The 21644-nt window shown below is 37.0% G+C and overlaps 1 protein-coding gene across 10 annotated transcripts in view; it reads right to left on the bottom strand.

The window, feature by feature from the left end:
- The window catches only part of LOC148864183 (ENHANCER OF AG-4 protein 2-like), a 76861-nt gene that overhangs the window by 13922 nt on the left and 41295 nt on the right, over positions 1–21644 (bottom strand). For 5 of the 10 annotated variants that reach the window (XM_088980681.1, XM_088980677.1, XM_088980678.1 and 2 more), the window contains one exon: positions 20060–20357. In XM_088980681.1, coding sequence (XP_088836807.1) covers positions 20335–20357 — 23 coding nt within the window. In that variant the 3' untranslated portion in view covers positions 20060–20334. Of the gene's footprint in view, positions 1–2653; positions 2752–13382; positions 13811–20059; positions 20358–21644 lie in introns of those variants that run through there. The other 5 variants (XR_016110649.1, XR_016110646.1, XR_016110650.1 and 2 more) reach the window with 3 other exon arrangements.

Raw genomic sequence — 21644 nt, forward strand, 5'->3', positions numbered from 1 at the left:
TTCCTAATACATTTCCTCTTATGGTTTGTCATTTAGATCTTCCTATTGCCCTTCGCAAAGAAACATGCCATTTTTTTGATAAATAATAGAATGCATTTCATTAAGAGATGGATGCATTACTCAAGAACCGGACTTAAGAGTTGTTAAGCTACTAGCTAGTATGGAACTTGTAGCATCTAGATTGGTGTACATAATGAAGTACAAAACAGATGATACTATAGAAAGGTATAAAGCCAAATAGATAGCAAAGGTTCAAAGTATCAATACACCCGAATACAGCAGAAGGCACGTATCAGTACTTTGTACCACACTCATTCCTTTTTTGGGTTTTTTTTTTTCCAAAAACAGGGAGGGGTAGGTTTAAACAATGTTTAACTATTAAAACCAATACTTCTGGGATTAGCCTTAAAACAGACATATTGGAAGGGTTCCAATATGCAGTTACGTGGCATATCATGTCGAAATTTTGAACCTTGTAGGTAGTAAGGGGATATACACAAACATATGATATAGATATCTAAATACATTTTCCCCAGTAACAAAGATGAATTCTATTCAAGTTTTACAATCTCTCTTGCTACCTCTTACCTTTGGCCTTTCCTGAATGCTGATTTCCAGGAAGAAGTTTATGTGGCTATGCCACTTGGTTTCAATAGCAGTGCTAGTGAAGGAAAAGACTGTAGATTGAATAAGTCTTTAGATGGACAAAAACAATCAACCAAGGCATGGTTTAATACGTTTAGAGGAACACCAGTTCAATTTGGGTATACCTAGGCACAATCAAATCAAACCCTCTTTATAAGGAGTAAGGATTCCTTTTTGGAAATACTTATAGTTTATATTAACTATATGGTGGTTGCAGGTAATGATTCTGCTAAGAATGGTGCTAGTGAAAGGCAAAGTCTGCAGGTTGATGCAAGTCTTTAGATAGGCTAAAACGATCATCCAAGATGTGGTTTGAAAAGTTTAGAGAAGTGGTTCAATTTGGGTATTTCCTAGGCACAACCAGATCATACCCTCTTTATAAAGAGGAAGAAGTCCTTATTGACAACACATTGTTTATGTTAACAATATAGTGGTTACAAGTAATGATCTTCCAGAGATATATGACTTGAAGAAATTCTCACATCAAAAGTTTTTGATAAAATAACTCGAGGAGATCTGTTACTTGGGAAACTTGTTGCTTGATTGGGAGCTATCAGAAACTCGTTGCTTGATTACTTGTGCATGACTATGCTTGATAAATTCGTATGCTGTAAGTGTTATGAGCCAATATACACATGCAGCTAGGAGTTCGCTTGACAGTTATTGATAGGATTCTTGTTCATCTCAAGAAAAACCCATGGTCACATGAGAGTACAGGCTTTTATATATGCAAATTAGGTAGGACCATTGGATGACAGATGCTTTACATCTGAATTTTGTACTCATATTGATGGTAATTTAGTTTCTTAGAAGAGTAGTGACCAGTTGCCTACTCTACAGCTGAAGCTGAATACCGATCTATGGCTCATGGGGCTTATAGGTTAAATCCTTGCTCGGAGATCTAGGAATTAAGGTCAAATAGCCCTTGATGTTCATAACCAGGCAACAATTAACATTACTCATAATACTATCCAACATTACAAAACTAAGCATATTGAAGTGTATGGCATTTTATCAAAGGGTGGCTCCTAGCTAATGTCTGTTTGCTATAAATTACATCTACCAAGCATCTAGCAGATATTAAATGAGTAGCAAAAAAGAAGCTGGAAAATGACTTAAGGAAGTTGGGAATGATTAATATATATTTCCAACTTGAGGGGACTGTTGAGAATTTAGATTTATGCTTTTCCTTTGTTTATTCTGTTTGTTTACTGCCCCCATTTTTTTTGATAGATAAAAATTCAATTGATTTCATTAGAAGCAAATGATAATGAGTCTGTTACAAGCATCCCAATATGAGGTGCGAGATGCAGCCTCACTCATTAATACAGAAACACCATAAAGTTACAAGTGGGCCCAGTACAACCGATCCCTGGTTACTCCTTGTTTAGCTAGAGAATCAGAAAAAGCATTTGCCTCCCTCCCCACCCATTGTATAGTTACATCCATCTTCTCAGTTTTCCATTTGAATTTCTTCTTTTCATTTCTGTAAGCCCAAATCACTGAATCTGGGTTTTTTAGCCAACCCACCATAATTTTAGCCCAAATCATTTCTTCATTTACTGCCCCCATAATTTTAAAGCTGACTTTACTTTTCATGAGTAGGAGAAGCCAGGTGCATAATGGTCATCATGTACCACACTATACCAAAATAAGCAGATGTGAAGGGGGTGGCAACTAGAACTTTTTGCTGCTTCTCCATCATTTCTCTTCTAATTCTTCATTCTCATACATTAATGCAATGCTGTTTATTATTCATCATTTTATATTTTACCAATCAAGTTGAACAAAGTTATGTCATGTAGAACAACATCAATAATGTTTGCATTGTAAATCCTCTTCTGACATTTACATAGGCAAATTAAAGAGTTTTACGGTTCAAAATCCATGATAAATCATGTTCATCATTCTTTATAGATGATCTAACAAAACAACGGGTGGGAAGAAGTCAATTACTTCGGTTCAATTGTAATTTTTAAGCTTTTTTAGGAGAGTTAAGAGAGTTTACCTCTCCTCTTCTTGTATTTCTCTTCCTCTTTAATCATTAATGAAATCTGCTGTTATTGATAAAAAAAGATACCAGAACCATCGTTGTCATGGCGGTGCCTACACGAAAAGACATACTTGAGGGTCACCTCACTTGAGCAAGTAGCTATTTTGTACATATCATTATGAATATTTTTATATTCTTTTTTTTTCCGAGATTATAATAGCAGTAGAATAAGAAGGGTAAGAGGAGCTTCAGAAGCAAAAGAATTTGTAGGGAGGAAGTGTTGCATTCTCTCAGAAAAACTGAAAATAAGAGAAGATAATCAAGTAACAGTCATCTTGGACTTGGTGGTTCTGAAATGGATCCAAGGATTTGTAAATAGGCTGATTTTCAAAGTAAAGAAAGAGAGATGGAGGAATAAGATAGATAGAGGAAAGCAGCTCCTGATCAAGAACGGAAGAAACAAGACACATGACTTGAAAAACATCCTCCTCAAGACCTTTCGATTGGGGACACAACTTGGCACAGAACTCATTTTTGAAGAATAATCTGGGACAGAAATTGTGCAACTGAAGGAAATGGGAGTGAATGATACTACTTCTCACTGTGGGGGTTCTCAGAAAGAACCTCAGGGAGATTAAAACATAGGATAGGAACATATTAATGCAAGAAAAGGGTAACCATAAATGGGGTGAAGAGGATCACAACGAGCCGAGAACATAAACGCCTGAGGAACAGAATCTATTAGCAGTACAGATTGATCACGATAAGGGACTCGACCATCCAAAGCTTAACTTTGGGAAAGTTTGAACTAGTCCGGTTCAGGGAGTTTCTTCCCCCCTTGTTTCCCTTTTCTGTTCCTCCCTTTTTCTTTTGAAGAGTAATAAATAAAAAGTTTTATTAAAAAAAAAAGATTACATAAAGAGGTGACAAGATGGCACCTGGACAAAACAGCAACTAATATAAACATCATGACAGATATTAAAGACCATTCAATTCTGGATTTCCAGCACATTCCAAAAATTTGCCCCAAATTTGTCCTAATCCTTTCAAACTCAGGTAGCAGAAGAACCCAATCCAAGACATAATGACCTACTGATGCCACCAGCAACTCAATCCTTTCGGATTTGTCTTCAAACAGTCTCCTGATCCTTTCATTCTAAATGACCCAACACACAGCAAAAGGGATACAACTCCATACTATTCTTGCCTTTCTGCTCCCATTGATTTTTGGCCAACAAGAAAACAGTTCAGCTGGAGACCTTGGCTGGAAAGTAGCTTCACCAAAAAGGGCTGAGTAGAAATTCCCTATGAAATTTGCGATTTTGCAAGAATAGAACAAGTGGTAAACCGATTCCTCTGCTGACTCACAAAAATAACAGTAACTTGCCAAGCTGAAACCTCTGTTTTTCAAATGGTCCACTTGGAACAAGTAGAAATTCCATGGTAAGGATGCTAGAACCTCTTTTCTTCAAATGGTCCAAGATAAGGAACAAGTAGAAATTCCAGCTGCTCTTTAATTGAAGTCATGTAGAAGGATAACCTGATCTGCTTCCAGTTGCTCTTTAATTAAAGTCATGTAGAAGGATAACCTGATCTGCTTCCAGCTGCTTTTCTGTTTCTCCCTTCCCTTGGTTTTGTTTCTATTTGGCCTGTTACTAATCCCTCTCCTACTGAAAGTGCAGATTCAGCTTTTGATGCCACAGCTGAAGCAAGCTCTGACCCTATTGAATTAAAAAAGGAAGAGTGAAAGTGACACAGGAGGAAAAGATTATGGACCTCGTATTTGAACACTTACCCAACTTAGTTAAACTGGAGGAGAAGAATGAGAAAAGGTTCGAAGTGCAGGGGACTCCCTTAGAACCAGTAGAGAAAAAGGACTGATGGCCTAATTAAAGAGAGAGGAGGAAAAAGCAGCAGCCAAACAAAGAAAAGGAAGAAGCCTAAGAAATCAAAAGAAGAACCCACCAAGTAAGGGAAGGATGCGAGAGGTTGAAAAGCTAGCCTATGGGATAAGGATAAGAGTCAAAAGAGGGAGAAAGAGAGAGGATATCAATAGGTTGGGGGAAGGAACTTAGGGCTTCTATAATAATTGCAATGAAGGATCTTTGTCAGAATGTAAGGGGCTTAGGGAATTCAAAGAAAAGGAGAATCATCAGGAATGTGATAAGAAAAGTGAGACCTAATATATTAATGTTGCAGAAAACAAGCTCACAGAGGTGGATAAAAGATGGATAAGAAGAATTTGGAGCAGTAGAGGTTTGAGTTGGTCTTTTGCCCCATCTTGGGGTGCTTCGGGGGGAATTCTAACAGTGTGGAAAACTGAAGAGGTGCAGTGTCAAGAGGAGTTGATCGGGCAGTTTTCAGTTCCAATGGCCCTAACTCATATAGAGATAGGAGCCTTTTGTGGGAGGAAATAGCTGCAATTAAGGGCCTATGGAAGGGACCTTGGTGTTTGGGGAGAGACTTCAATGATATAAGATTCACAAATGAAACAAATAACCCAAATCAGAGCATAACCACAAGCATGAGAAAGTTTAATACCTTGGTGGAATCTCCAGAGTTAAAGGAACCCCCCTGTTAAATGCATCTTTTACTTGATCAAACTTCCAGGAAAACCAAGTATGCTCCAAGCTAGACAAATTCTTCTTATCAGTAGAATGAGAGGAGCTTTAATACCAAGGGTAACCTCTGATCATTGTGCTACCTAGGGTAACCTCTGACCATTGTCCCTTATGCATTAATCAGGAAACTCCTTTAGGGGGCCCACACCCTTTAGATTTGAAAACATGTGGCTAAAGATCCCAAAATCCATTGACCAAATAAAGGGTTGGTGGGAGGAGAGTGGAATCAATGTGAGAAATAAAAGAATGATATTCACTAGAAAATAAAGAAAGAATTGCTAAAAGGATAGAGAAGTTAGATCAGAAAGAAGCCAAAAGGGAAATTAGCATGGACTATGGAGGAAAGAACGGAAAGATAGAACCTAAAAGTAAATTTAGAAAGGATCTCAAGAAAGGAAAAAATATCTTAGAGACAAAAATCAAGATGCAAATGGCTGTTAGAAGGAGATGGCAATACAAAATTTTTCCACTCATTGGCAAATGGTAGGAGGAAAAATCAGATCTCAAGCATTGAGGTTGAAGACCGAGTAATAGATAGGGGGAGGAGATGGTTGCTGCTTTGGTCAAAAGCAGATGGTTGCTGCTTTGGTCCACCTAGGGCAATTTCAAGACAATCCACTTCTTTCATGAGAGAAAAGGGAGTTCCAGAATGATGCAGGAGCTGAAGAGTCAAAATTGGAATTTTATGATATTTTATGTATTTCTGTATTTTAGGACAGTAGGGTTTTTTTGTCATTTTGCAATTTTATGTGGGGTCCAATGATAGGGTTTAATTTGCATAGTTATAGTTTGTTTATGTTTACAATTTCAGAGTCATTGCATAACTAGGATTACAGTTATTGAGTCTTCTTTGAATTGAAATAGGATATGACAACTTAGTTTGAATCCTACTCAGTGTTTTAAAAGCGCAAGGCGCAAAAAAGGCGCAGGGGTCAATTTGCGCCAGAGGCACAAGGCGCAAGGCAAGGCACGTGCCTTTTTTATGCAAGGCGCAAAAAATTAAAAAAAAAAGTGCTAAAAAATCAAAAAAAAATGTCAGAAAATTCAAAAAAAATGCCAAAAAAATTCAAAAAAAAATATTAAACATAATATTAATAAAAAATATAAACTAAAATTTTAAAATAATGTTTTAAAAAACTTATTATCTAAAATTAAAATACATAAACATAAAATGTAGAGCATATTCAAATGAGAATTTAAAAATAAAATCAAACAAAAAAAACATTTTCAAGCATGTAAAATCTCTAATTTCTTTCTTCACTCAATTGCAGTACTTCACATAGCTAATGTAATGTAAAACAAATTACATTCCTGATTCTACGAGCCGACTTTGTGCCACGCCCCTCAAGGCCAGCCCAAACAAGCCCATGTTAGGCGCATACCCTGAAATGCGCCTCACCTGTGCGCCTAGGCGCGCCTTTTAAATCACTGGTCCTACTACGATAATTGAGTCAAATAGTTAAGACTCCTAGGACTATTATGAGTTTAGAGTCATTAAATATTTATGGACGTTTTACACAAAGGCAATGAAGTTTATTGAGTTTTCTTCAGCTTATGCTAGCCATGGTGAGTGATTCCCATGCCCTAGAGTGATTCTAGGTATTTTCTCTCTTCTTTCTCTCCCTATTATCTCTCTTATTCTTTCAAGAAACCATTACAGCCATCAACAGCCATAAAATTCTAATCCAAGAAGACCATTCACATTCTCTAAGGACTAGAACTGAGCTGGTCCTACATCAGTTGGTATCACAGCTAATGGTTTATTCACTATGTTGTGACAAAAGTGACTGATTCTACAGGCCTAGGGTATCTCCTAAACAATCGTACAGGTCTAGAATAAATGATGATTGGGTTTCTGAACCATATGAAGGGTCCTTGGTTGACTTATTTGAGAAGATGGTGGAAGAAAACAGATCTAATAATGTTCCGCAAGGATTCTTTGATTGGGTTGCTGAACTAGAAGAACATTTTGATTGGCATGATATGTTTGATAAACAAAGGATTAGATTTGCACGCATGAAGCTGATGGGTCATGCTAAAGTATGGTGGAGAACTCTTGAGCAACGACTAGAAAATATTGGTGATGATTCAATTAGTACATGGGCACAGATGAAGAGGTGTTTGCAAGAGAAGCACATCCCATTAGATTTCCATGATGATCTATATATGAAATTGACTAATTTCAAGCAAAAGATGAAGCAGCAGGTTACAACAAAGAACTTGAAGTCAATGGGAAGAAGGTACAAAGTTGAAAAGAAAGCAGATGATTCCTTGCAAGTTGATGGACATCCTAGAGCTGAAGTTGAGGTTGAAGCTAACGAAGAAGAATTTCAAGCTTTAGGAATTGTAGATATTAAAAATCAAGAGGGTGCAGGCCAAGGAAAAACAGAAATTGCTGAAGTTTCCAATACCCATGATCAGCTTGAGGTACAAGATACAAATTTGTTGATCGTAGTAGATACCAGTAAGGAAGTAAGTAACTTTACCTTTCAAGTTCAATTAGAACCCATTCAAGAATTACAACCTGACATAGCACAAGTTCCACCAACATCAACAATGGAAGGAGTCCTAGAGATTGTTGAAGAACCAAGGATAGCAGAACACATAGAGATGGTGATTCCTAACCTAGAGGTTGAAGGAAATTTTCCAAAAGTTGCAGTTGAGAGTTTGGATAAGTGAGGGGAAGATTCACCACAACCGTTGCTTGATGAATCAAGTGTTCAAGAAACTAATGTTATTGGTGATTTGACAAAGATGGTTATGGAGGGCAATGTTTCAGAATTACATTTCTTTCAAGATCCTTTTCTACTCCCTTTGTAATTGGGGCATATCAACTTTTCATCCTCAAGTTCTTCAAAACTCGAAGACGAGTTTTTTTCAACTGGGGGAGAATGATGCAGGTGATGAAGAGTCAAAATTGGAATTTTATGATATTTTATGTATTTCTGTATTTTTTAACAGTAGGGGTATTTTTGTCATTTTGCAATTTTATGTGGGGTCCAATGATAGGGTTTAATTTGTGTAGTTATAGTTTATTTATGTTTGAAATTTCAAGGCATTGCATATGTAGGATTACAGTTATTGAGTCTTCTTTGAATTGAAATAGGATATGACAACTTAGTAGTCCTACTAAGATAATTGAGTCTAATAGTTTGACTCCTAAGACCATTATGAGTCTAACAGTTTGACTCCTAGGATTATTATGCATTTAGAGTCTATAAATATGTATGGACGTTTTACATGAAGGCAATGAAGTTTATTGAGTTTTCTTCAGCTTATGCTAGCTATGGTGTGTGATTCTCATGCCTTAGAGTGATTCTAGGCACCCTGTGAGTGATTCCAGGTATTTTCTCTCTTCTCTCTCCCTATTATCTCTCTTATTCCTTCAAGAAACCATTACAGCCCTCAACAGCCATAAAATTCTGATCCAAGAAGACCATTCACATTCTCTAAGAACTAGAACTGAGCTGGTCCTACATCACAGAATCATATTGAGCAAGAGAGACTTTGTGGTTTTAGTCCATCTAACTAGTAGACCATCTACTCTTCATCACTGAGTACACTTGGTTAACAATCAAGAGAACCCTGTTCCTGTGAGGTTTGACCACTTTCCTGGTTTCATCTAACTGGGAACAGAACTATCTAGCAACAAATCAAGAAATTATCCCTAGGCCACTCTCAGACCACATGTCTAAGCCAGGCTGGTTTGAGGAGGACAATTTCAAGGATAAGATTCAAGCATGGTGAACTCTCTTGAGGTCAGCAGTGAGGTACACGTGAACAAGTTTCAAATGATAAACAGAAAAATTGATGCAAAAGAAATTGTCTAAATCTCCCCACAAGACAGAAAGATGATTGTCTCAAATAATTGCTGGATTTGACAAAAGGGAGCAAAGGCAGCTGTCAGAAAAGGAGTAATTGAAAGGGCAAACTCAATTTTTTTGATAAATTGACTCATAAAGAGGAAGCAGAAAGGAGAGAACATGCCAGAGTTAGTTGATTGAAGGAGGTGATGGAAAGAACACTCTTTCCTTCATGGCCAATGCCAAAGGTAGACAAAATGCAATAGAAACATTGCTGATAATGGGTGCCTAGTTGGAGAAGCAGAAGAGTTCAAAAAGGGCAACAGCCAGATTTTATGAAAATCACTACACAGAAGTTTGTAGAAGAACAACACTAAACGAACTTGATTTTGAGATACAGTCAGAGGCCAAAATGAAAGACCTTGAGAAGCCTTTCAGGGAGGAGAATGTTTGGGAAGTGCTTAATAACATGATTGTGACAACAACTCCGATCATAATAATTCTAAAATGCTCTCCAAGAATTGCTGGGATATTATAAAAGATGACATATTCACAGCTCTAGCCAGCTTATATACCAATTTTTCATCTGAAGAAGCCTGAATATCATCCTAAATTAGGCAGGGCTGTGGTCATTAAAGATTTCAGGCTGATCATTTGTCAGCAGTTCCTACAAAATTCTTGACAGTTTACCCATTGCAAATGAGCTAATTGATTCATAACTGATATTGGAATTCCCAATAGTTCTCTTCAAAATCAACCTAAAAAAGGGTTTTGACCTTGTAAACATGTTGAGTAGAATGAACTTTAGGCATTGTTTGGTTTGTAGGATGAGGATGAGAAAAAGGGAATATTCCAAAAATATTCTTTTTTCTCTCGTTTGTTTTGAGGGAAATAGAAGCGTGGGATGAGAAAAATGTGGGATGTCAGATCCCAAAATCGTGGATTTGGGGTCGCACCAAAACCGTGCGACCCTAGTGGAAAATTTTGAGAAACCATTGATACCATCAACGAAGAACAGAGGAGGGAACCAGCGACGACGAACAAAGGAGGGAGAGAATCAATGCCTTCCCCGTTACCATCGATGATTAACCTCTCCTTCCCCGTTCGAACCCAGAAGCAGAGCAGTTGCGACGGCACCCCCTCTCAGCCACTCCCTTCCTCTCTCCTCTCTTCTCTTTCTTCTTCTTCCATCTTTTGTTTTTCACCCAAAAAAAAAGCATTGTTCATCGTCTTCTCGACAACAAACACAAGAAAAAAAGCAACGGTGACCAGGATCATTTACCCTCTAGTACCTCTCTGTTCATCGTCTTTGCTTTCTGCTGACGAACTACTTTCTCCAGCGACACTGTTCGCTTTCCAATGGTGACCAGCGGCACTGTTCATCATCTTCGCTTTCCGCCAGCAAACTATTGTTCGTCTTCCTCTTGGTGAAATAGAGCACCCCACAGCGGCTATATTGCATCATTCCTACCGTCTTCGGCAACCATTTCACTGGTTCTGACTAGTTTCTCCGATCATCAATTGTTTTTGATTCCCTAATTTTCCTTCTCTCTCTCTGATCGTCGTTGCAGTCACGGAGCTCTCTTCTTCACCTTACATGAATCCGGCGAAGAAGTAGCTCGTCACAATGCTTTTCCCATTATTTTCCCATATATAAAACCAAACAATGGAAGTGTAAATTTTTACACTTTTCCATCCCATCCCATCCCACCCAAATCTTCCCACAAACCAAACGGAGCCTTTGCCACAAATAGAGAAATTGGATAAAGGAGTGTATTTCCATTCCAAAATTCTTAGTTCTCATCATTGGTGCTTTGGTTGGCTTCAAGAATTCTTAGGGACCTGCAAAGGTGACTTTGTCACACTCACCACTACTATTCATTTGTGTGATGAAGGAATTTACCAAGATGACATCTAAAGCCACATGCAATGCTATCATGCATGCTTCAGCATATGGGCCGGCCTACACCCCCAATATTAGTCTTTACCAATTCATGGATGACACCATCTTTTTGCCTCCACTCTGTGAAACCATTCTCTCATCGCATTCTCCATTGGTAAGAAGTGATCTTGGGCTTGAGGATCAACCTGAGGTAAAGGTCATTAATTCCTCTTAGGTATTACCCCAGGGAACCATATGCACCTCCCCACATAGTTTTCAAGGCATCAAGGCAAGGTAGGCAACAAAGGGGCACCTAGTCAACTAAGCACCTAGGCATCATCCAGGGAAATTCCTTAGGTTCCATAGCAAGCAGTAACCATCTTTCACTAGTAATTGTCTATAATCTTCATAAAAAATGTATAAACATCAATTAGAACATAGAGAATCCAGACGTTCATGAAAAAATGGAAGAAAGAAAACAAAAACAGAAAATAGAGGGGCTGCGGCCCTATTTTTATCCTAGGGGAAGAAGAAAATCAATGTGTTCATTGAATAAAACTGAGTTCTTCCCTGCATATCAGTTTAGGTTTGAAGTTTTCAAGGGTTCAAGACAGTTTATGTGTTGATTGAACCCTAACAAATAAAAAAGGAAAAAAAAAACTAGTATTTTAACTCGCAAACTGAATAATTTACTTCTCCATAGGAGGAAAACCTACTTTACTAAAACAAATACTCCCAATCAAGCCTTCTCACTTATTCCCTCCTACTGTTCTCTATACCAACCAAGGTGGCTAAAAGGCTGGAAAAGATGCAGAGAGATTTCTTCTGGAAAGGTGGAAAGATGAACAGACATTTAACCTGGACAACTAGGCCAAAATCAGATATCCAAACGCAAAAAGTTGGCTAGGTCATCAAAAGATTAAAGTGATCAATCCCGCTTTATTGGGCAAGTAGCTACCGAGGTTTGGTACAGAAGAAGATGGTGTTGCCAACTAGTAGCAGCAAGTATGGTTTCTGGGATGGAAATTTGGACCAGGAACTGGTGACTGCCCCCCCCCCCTAGGGCTACACAATGTGGAAAGGAATTCAGAAAACACATTCCAACTTGGGAGGGTTTTTCCTGCAACATTCAGAACTCAAATTCTGGCTTGATAGTTGGTGCGGGGATAGACCACTAGCCAGCATATTCTGAAACATGTTTTCTATAATAGAAAACAAAGAGGATGATAGCTCAACAGTATGATATAGAGGACAACAATATTGTGGAGCAAATTCAGATGCAATCTCCAGGACTGGGAAATTGAATATCTGGCAAACCATTTTTGCATCCTTCAGACTCACAACCAAAGAGTACGTGCTGACAATTATATGGTCTGCAAAAGGGGCATGGCCGGTCTTTACCCAGTCAAATCTTTTGCAAGACACTTGGCCCCCTTCACGTCTTCTTCCTTCCTGTGTGAAACTGTTTGGGCACCTGGGCTTCCTCCAAAAAGTGCCCTTTGTAACTTGGACTGTGGCTCTAAGGAAGTTCATCATCAAAGATAAGCTACTCAGACAAGGTTTTAGAGCTTCCAAATGCAAACTGGGTAAGCCTTGAATTAGACAATCATCTTTTCATCCATTATCCACTCAAATCTAAATTGTGTGTTCATTTTCTTCAGTACCTCAACATAAGCTGTGTGTTTCCTAAGGGCCCATCTAGGAGGGCTAAGCTGAAGATTCGTTCAGCTGCTTTGAAGTGCTCCAGATAAGCTATTTAAAGATGTTGAAGTGGAAATCCTTCAAATGATGACTCAGCTGATTTGGGCTCTCCCGATTTTTCACCAGACATAGCTTATAGGCTGTACATACAGGGCCCACCTTGGAAATCCAGAAGCTGCTTCACTCTATCCCTCCCAAACAGTCACTAGACTACTAACTTGACTAAAAATCCTTCTCAGCTGGCAGGTTAATGGGCAGAGCAAGAGGGACAAGGTAGCTTGGTTATTGGAATTAGCAGCCATCTTTTGGACTATTCGATTGAAAAGAAGCTTAGAGTATATTTGTAATATTTCCTCTCTCAATTAATAATTTTTTTCTGTTGTTGATAAAAAAAAGGAAAGCTTAGAGTACACAAAAATATCAAGTCTCAAGATGATAAAATTCTTAGGAAAACTGTGACAAAGGCTTTATCTTGGTTCTTGGTGTGCAGAGGGGCAAGGTAGCTTGGTCTTTTCCTTTTTACAGACCCTCACTGTATGGTGGCAGCTTCCTCCACACTTTACCTTTACTCAATAAAAAAGAAACAAAAAAAAAGAAGCTATCGAGAATAAAACTTAAGCCTATTTCTAACACCATATGTGAATCATATTTTTGTCATTTATTTGCAGAAGATTGTGTTCTGCTTTCAGGGTTCACTCTGTGCACCATCCAATACTCCAATAGGATATGCAAGACAATGGAACTGTTTTTTTTTTATAAATAACTGATTACTTCATTGAATTTAATGGAAAGTGTACAAGAGAAAGTGAGAGAGAGACAAGCTCTCTTATCTCTACCCTTTAACTTTAGTTATAATTACAATTACATTTGTGCCCAAAATGTTTGAATTCTCCCGACCCCTTGCTTGGCTAGCGCAGCAGCCATTGAATTAGCTGTTCTTTTCACCCACTGTATTCTCAGTTCCATGTCCTTTGTGATCCATCTGAATTTTTCTTCTCATTATTATATTTCCACATCCTACTTTCCTCATCCAGTAGCCAATCCACTACCAGTTTGGAATCCCCTTCAATGATTAGCTTTCTAGCATTCATGGTTCTAGCCCTTGGCACCACTTCCATAACTGCCATTACTTCCGCTCTTAGTGAATCTCCTTCACCTGCTGGGCCTGATTCAAAAAGAAAAGGAAAAAAAAAAAAGATATTGAAGTTATCGATCAGTAAAAAATACATTGCAAACTAAGCCTGGGAAATACCGCAGCATCCTATTCCCCCAAGAACCTAGCACCAAAAGTACATTTTCCTAAACCAAAAAAAGGGAGGGAATAACTAACTTGCCAGCAAGAACAAATAGATGTAATCTTTACCCTCTACACCCCCCCCTCTCACATGTTACACAAACCATTAGGCTCCCAAAAGCAAAGCCTAATCAACTTCGACAAAAACATCAAACCTGTTGATTGAGAAACAATTGCCAAATTAATGTGGATACTATTCTTGTGCATCGTTAAAAAAACATTGGGGACATATACATTAGCTACTACGTCCATGACTCAACGTTATTAACAAAGAAACTAAACCTTGGGTCTCATATAATGCTAGATACGTGCTTACACCAGCTCTAAAGCCACATTCAGGACAATTTCTTTTGAAGAAATTAAAGAAAAAATAATTTCTCCATTGTTCTAAAGCCACATTCAGGACAATCTTGTATGTCCTTTAATACATAATTAGGAAATTTAACAAAGATATCAGCTGCTAGTAATGCCGACTGTGAAAAGAAACGGTTGCACCATTAGAAACTCTGCAGGCCCCAAAAAGTTAAATATTTTATTTCATTTCTGGCACATGATAGGATCATATAAGTGCAACATTTGCATAGTATTCATGACACTTGTTTGATGTGCTCCCAACTTTTAAAGCAAGTGTGCTTCAGTGCTGGAATTACTGTGGAAACCAAAAAAAAAAGGTATTTCCCTTTACCATTTCCCATTCCAGACTACTATACATGCCCTTCAATTGTTTCTCACCAAAAAATAAGAACCTGACAAGCTGTCGCAAGCATTGCTTACCATATTGTAGGCACTTGGAAGGTTTCAAAAGATTGGAATAACTTGTGTTTTAAACAACAACCACCAATAACCAGATCCTATAAGAAAACCTCAACAAATCATGTGTAAGGCTATAAAGTTAGTTAAATATATTTGAAAAATCTAAAGTGAGCAGGTATGCCCAAAACTTAAGAGCCAAACTCCTCATTGGGCGGTCAGGTTGAAACTTAGTATTGATGAATCAGTTCATAGGTCACCATCACAAGTCGGTGCAAGAGTTTTGAGAGCAATGCTACCCAGATATAGTAAGGATATTGCTGCACAAATTATTGGATATCAAAATTTACACTAAAAATTGAAGAATCTGACACAACACCAAGGAGTAGTGGATGAGTTCAGAATGCAAGCTGGAAGGAGAACCAATGCTGAAGCAGAAACTAGTGAAGTACAGTAAGGCCTGAAGAATAAATACTGAAACATATAATTAAGTATACCCCTAAACTATAATGGTTCATAGCAATGGACCTTTCAAAGACTGTTAGTATTTACTATTAATCAGAGAGGACTACATGATGTAAATCCAGAGATTATATCAGGATATATATGAAGTATAAAATGTGTAGAGAAGCCACTATCATAGTTGACCATCCTTTTAAAAGAACTAGAAACCAAAAGCCAGATATGTTGTGGATATATGGTTTTTTTTACAATGGATAAAGGATTGATTACTTGGAACCAATGGAAAAGATGAACTCCAATAGTGTTCTATTCTAATGTACTTGGCAGCATCTTTTTTTTTATGAATGAATAGTATTCTATTAAATAGAGATAAAAATAGTACAAGCATGAAGCACCCTAAGAGGAGGCACGAGGTGTTACCTCCCCTTAAAGGTGGTTCCAAACCCAACTCTTTTCAGATTGCAGTTACAAATTATCCAAAAACAGAGAATCCCTTGAAGCCCCTTGAAAGCTAAAGAATCTGCCAAAGCATTTGCTGATCTACTAACCCACTGAAAGCTAACTGACATGGTTCTCGTAAGCCATTTAACTTTTTTGATGATGTCCCTATATCCCCAAATACAGTTTCTGGGTCTGACATCCATCCCACTATGCACTATCACCTTAGAGCCTCCTTCAACTATCAAATTAGTCACTCCAAGTTGGTTGGAAATCTGTAGTCCTTGTACCACAGCTAATATCTCAGCCCTTGTAGTGTCTCCATAACCCATGGACCACAGCTAATAAGATACTTGGCAGCATCTTATTCATGGGCATGATATCAGCAGGAAGTGAAGAATGCTTTATTAAATTAGTTAAATAAAGTGTACATGAATCTTCTTTCCGGTATTTGTACTACTGATGAGAAGAGGTAGAGTTTGTAGGCTTCAGCAGTCCTTGTATGGACTCAAGAAGTCACTTGGACTCTGGCTTGTCGGATTTTGGAGTGATCTGGCATGTATGATTTTCTATAGGCTTAGCCTAACCACACTTCATTTATTATAAGGGCTCCTTGCTTACTGCTCTCATAGTTTATGTTAAGATGTTGTGGTGACAGGGAATGATGCAGCTAGAATTCAAAAGTTAAAACAGTTTCGCAGCAAAAAGTTTGAAACAAAAGCCGAGGCGATTTCAGATATTTCCTTAGCGAAGTTTTAGGACTCAATATGGTAATTCATCTCTTAGAGGAAATATGTAATAGACATACTACATGATACAGGAAAGCTGGGTGTTAAACCTGTTGAACACCTAATAGATACTAATAAAAGGGTGACGGCTACTAAAGGACAGCTTCTTGAAGACAAGGAATGATTAGTTGAGAGATTGTTCAACTTGTGCATAATTCATCTAGGCATTTCTCATGTATCAGTGTCACAAGCCAGTATATGCACTCATCAAAAGAAACATATGCTGAAGCAGAAGAGAGAAACCTTGCACTACCTTAAAGGGCAGCCAGGTCGAGATATATTGTTCTCTAGCCATGGCCATATGAGAACAGAGGTGTTTGCTGATGTTGATTGGGCCAGATCTATAAATGACAGAAGGGATAAGAAATGATCTAAGAACATGTAGTTGATAGAAATATGGCTCTTGAAAGAGCAAAACTGTCAAACAAGATTGGTGTAGCAGACCCCAAACAGTGTTTTAAAAGCACAAAGGGCATTTTGCACCCAAGGGACAAGGTGCAAGGCAAGGCATGCACCTCCCCAAAGCAAAGGCACAAAAAATGTCAAAAAAGGCCAAAAAGTTAAAAATGCAAAAAATGCTAGAATGCAAAAAATAAATATTAAATATTAAATTAATTAAAGATACACTCAATTTTTAAAATAAATGTTTTATAAATGAACATTATCTCAAATTAAAATACATAAACATAACACAGAAACCATATTCAAAATAAAAATTTAAAAACAAAACCAAACATAAAATATAGAACATATCCAAACATCAAAAACTTTCGATTTCAATATTCTTTTCCCAACTGCAAAATTGCAAATAGCTAACAAGATGCTAAACATTTTGCACTCTTGATTCTGCAAGCCACCTTCGTACTAAGTCCGTAAAGGCAAGCCCAAACAAGTCCATGTTAGGGTCTTCACTGCTTAATGCCTACAAAAAATGAACTTATAATTTTAATATCTTTTCAAAATATCTTTTATTAGGATGAATGAATGAACAACATTATCAAATTGGGTGTTCTTGGAGCTTCAGTGAGTGACCAAACTGGAGCGGGATTATAATGAGATCATAATCTCTATGCACTATTGAAATCCAAAGTTGGGGATTCATTTAAGATACGATCATGTAACTTATTCAAGAACTTCATTTGAACTTTTTCATTAGACCACCCCAATTTGTATGAGATTCCCTAATGATGATTGGGTGGGGGAATATGATGCTCTGTCAATTTGTTAGTGATGCCAAGCCTTTATACTGTAGAATATGTCTAACGTAGTAGGAGTAATTATTGGCTTATTTCAGCAAAGTGGAATTATTAGCTGTTTTTAGTTGCTTTTTTCTTTCTTATATTTATTATTAACTTTTTGGACTTAATGTTATTGGGCCATAGACCTATTCTAGTCTTTTATTACTGCCACCACACTAGAGCACTTTTTGTAATTTTACACATATTTGTAGCAATTATATAAAAGAGTGCAAGGCATATTATGACCTCCACGATCTGATTTTATCTTCTCTCTTCTCTTCCTTATATTATTCTTCTCTCTTTAATATTGTTTTCTTTAAGTAGCAGATTTTATACTTTTATTTATTTTTTGATTAATTGTTTCTGAATTATTCAACATGAGAATGAACACCTCAGTCAGGCATGCTAGAATATCAAAGGAATTCTCTAACAGATCAAATTACAAGAGAAGGGAAAACCAGATAAATTGTATTTGGAGCTTGCCTTTCTTGGGTTGGCTACAAGAACTTTTTATGATTGTACCTCCTAGCCCAGAATTTTTTCTCTTGGAGAAGCATAACTATGAAAACATAACTTGATTACTTTTTGCTTTCAATAGATGTTTTATGCTCTGGTACTGATTAAAAACTCACTTCAATATACTTACAGACAGTTACCAAAATTTTAAGATTTCAAAATGGTGCACAATTAAATTCAAGCAAGCCACATAAATTAATCTAGGACACAATTTTATACTTTGTGTTTTTACTTTTTGTTCTTTTACAAAGGGTTTTGCTTTAAAGCCTTTACAGGCCAGGGTACATTGGGTTGAGGTGAGCCCTAATCCAACCCAATGACTTCAGGTTGAGATGAGATAGATTCGGACTTGGATTGGATCAGGTTTCCCAATAAACACATCAACCACAACCAAACCCAAAGTTAAGTTGGATTCATATCATTCAACCCAGTGATTTAAAAGGTGTGCTTAGGCGCACAGGCAAGGCGCAATTTAAGGGATGCACCTCGCCTGGAACCCAGGTCAAGCAGTTCCAAAAGGCATGCACCTGGTGCGCCTTGCGGTTCAGCCCAAGCTTGCGTCTTTTCAAAATTTGTGCCTTTTTGTTCATTTTTAATTCTAGCAGCTAGGCTGGGCGCTTTGCCCCCAAAACCCCAACCAAGCTCCTTGAGACAAGCCAAAATAAATCCATGTTAGGATTTTAATTTCTTAATATAATCCCTACAAAAAATGATTCTATAAATTTAATTGTCTCTTAAAAACATATTTCATTAGGATGAATGAATGAACAATGTTAGCAAATAGGAGATGAAGAATGAAAGATGTTTGACATCATATTAGTTATTTGAAATAATGCAATTGAGAAAGAAATAAAGAAATTGAAAGTTTGACATGCTTGAATATGTTTTATATGCTATTTTTAAATTATGTTTACACTTTCACATTGAATATTTCTTATATGTTATGTATATGCATTTTAAAATTAGCCAATAAGCTTTTTAAAACATTTAGTTTAAACTTAAAGTTTATCTTTTTCAATTATTGCTATTTTTCATATTTTCTTAATTTATTTTGATTTTTATATTTTTTGCATTTTTTTATTTTGTGCATTGCTCCAAAAAGGTGTGTGTCTTGCCTTGCGTTTTTAAAACACTGATTCAACCCTAACCTTAACCTGAACTTCAACCTTACACAACCCAACCAGACTTGTTCAGGTTGTGTTCGAGCCAAACCAGCCCCAGTTGCATCATTAAGTACTACAGTAAGACATTTGGTTATTTAAAACTTATTTAAAGAACTTCATTAGTTTACTTTCCATCACATGTATGTGAAAGTGTCATTCTTCATTCAAGTGAAAATTGATTATATCTTAAGCTTCAATGTACAAGTGGCAAGCTCTAACATATTAAATGCACATAAGCTGGATGTGAGCTAAAATGGGGTAAAATCATTTTCAAATATATACTAAGTGTTCAGCACATGTACTTTTAATTGTTAGATAAAAGTCTTAAAAACAGTAAAAAGCATACGCTTTAGAACACCATTCAATCTTCTTTACAGCTTATGATACGATTAGGATTTTCACTAAATTGCTTACAGCCAAAAACTTGGAACAGAGTTTTAGAAGGTAATTGGGATAAGTCAGTCAATCGTGTCAGACTGAACTGCCTGAATTAAGTAACACAGTGAAGGCTCATAAATATTAAACCACCAAAAACATTAACAAATTTTATTTATCATTCATATATTTAGTAGACAAGGTAGGTTAAATTAGCATAACATCAGGTCTAGCTGAGTCTAAAGAGAGGAAAGTCCAACAAAATGGGTTGCTTTACTAATGAATCAAACTGGATTACTGCAAGGTTTCAATTACCATAAAGTATTTAAAACACAAGCATGTTATGTGAATACTTCACAACCAAAGCAGCAGGACACAGCCAAATCTATATGGTTGTCAGAGCTTCAAATAAATTTCCTTCTATTGTATGAACATTATAATTACAAAAGAACCAGTTTGCTAGATTAGCCAAAACACGGGCTTACACTCAAAAGCAAAAGCCTGTGGGATGCAGCTGTCAGGAAAAATTACAATATACAGAGTTCTGCCAAGGATTTGCGCCAGATCTCAACACTCTTTAGCTGTTTCTGGTTGTTAGAAAATCATCCAGAAGCTAAAATCGCCTTTTGGAGCAGCAAAGGATGTGAATTTTTCACTTCAATATATTATCGTCCAGATGTCCACTTCACTGAATACAAATATTGACAAATTTAGAATTAATCATCTCAATACAAGAAAGAATATAAAGAAAGTAATGGAATATGACTCTTTACTTCTCAAAAGAAGAATATAAAGAAAGTATCCTTATCAGAAGGTCATTACAAGTCATTCATGGAAGGTCCATGATAAGTAATCATAGGAAGAGTGCTTTTGGTGTGTTTCATCATATGTTGAGTATTTCTTCAATATTTCATTCTTAATAGTTATATTACAGTCTGGGTAAGGTGTCTTTAGTAGATGTCTCACTTTTTTTTGTTAGTTAACCAAATGATTGCATTAAAAAAGAGAAATTTGGAAGACTACAGGCTTGCAAACCAAGCTGACCCCAAAAACAATTTAAGAGTACAGATTAGCCCAAAATAGCTACTCCCTATTCATCACTTGCTTAGCAAATGTGTCTGCCAAAGCATTTGCAGACCTGTTAACCCACTTGAATGTGGTCTCTACCTCAATTGCTATCCTTGTAATCTCCCTTATGGCATGTATGAACACTTAGGGGCCATCACTTTGTTTAGTTGATCATCCCACCACCAGCAATGAATCACCCTCAACATCTATATGCTTCTAATTCAACTGTCTTGCAAGCTTTAATCCCAGTAGAAAGGTTAAAATTTCATCAGTAAACAATCTGTTACTCCAATAGGACCATATTAGAGTGCCAGTAGTACTCCCCTACAGTCTCTGAAGAAACCCCCTACAACCGAGGGGCCAGGATGAATGCAAGAACTTCCATCAAAATTTAATTTAATTTCTGTTGTAGCTAGAAGGAGGCCACATCACCTGCACAGCTGATTACAAAGTAGAAGAAGCTGCTATTACTCCCCATCCTCAAAAAAGGTCATCCATAGAATACTCATTGAACAACTCCAAAGACTTAATGAATTATTTTCACTTGAATTCCTTGAATTAGGTCATATACTGATTTACTTTGACCTTTTGAACAACATGATATTCTATTCTTCGCTAACTGACCATAAAACCACAGCTCTCAAGGCTCTCCACATTCTTTCCTCTTTTCTTGGGCAAGGGAAGGAAACCCAATGTTTTAAACAACGCAAGGCAGAAAAAACTGCAGAGGGCATTTTGCACCCAAGGTTCAAGGCAAAGCGCATACATTTTTGAAACAAGGCATAAAATTTTTGAAAATTCAAAAACAACAAAAATATATGCAGAAAATTGCAAAAAAAAATGTAACAATTCAAAATAAATTAAGAAAATATTAAAAAAATTAGCTCAAATTAAAATGCGTAGCCAT

Source organism: Nelumbo lutea, chromosome 3 (assembly GCF_056320005.1).
Source record: "Nelumbo lutea isolate HS-2025 chromosome 3, American lotus-T2T, whole genome shotgun sequence".
Taxonomy (NCBI): Eukaryota; Viridiplantae; Streptophyta; class Magnoliopsida; order Proteales; family Nelumbonaceae; genus Nelumbo; species Nelumbo lutea.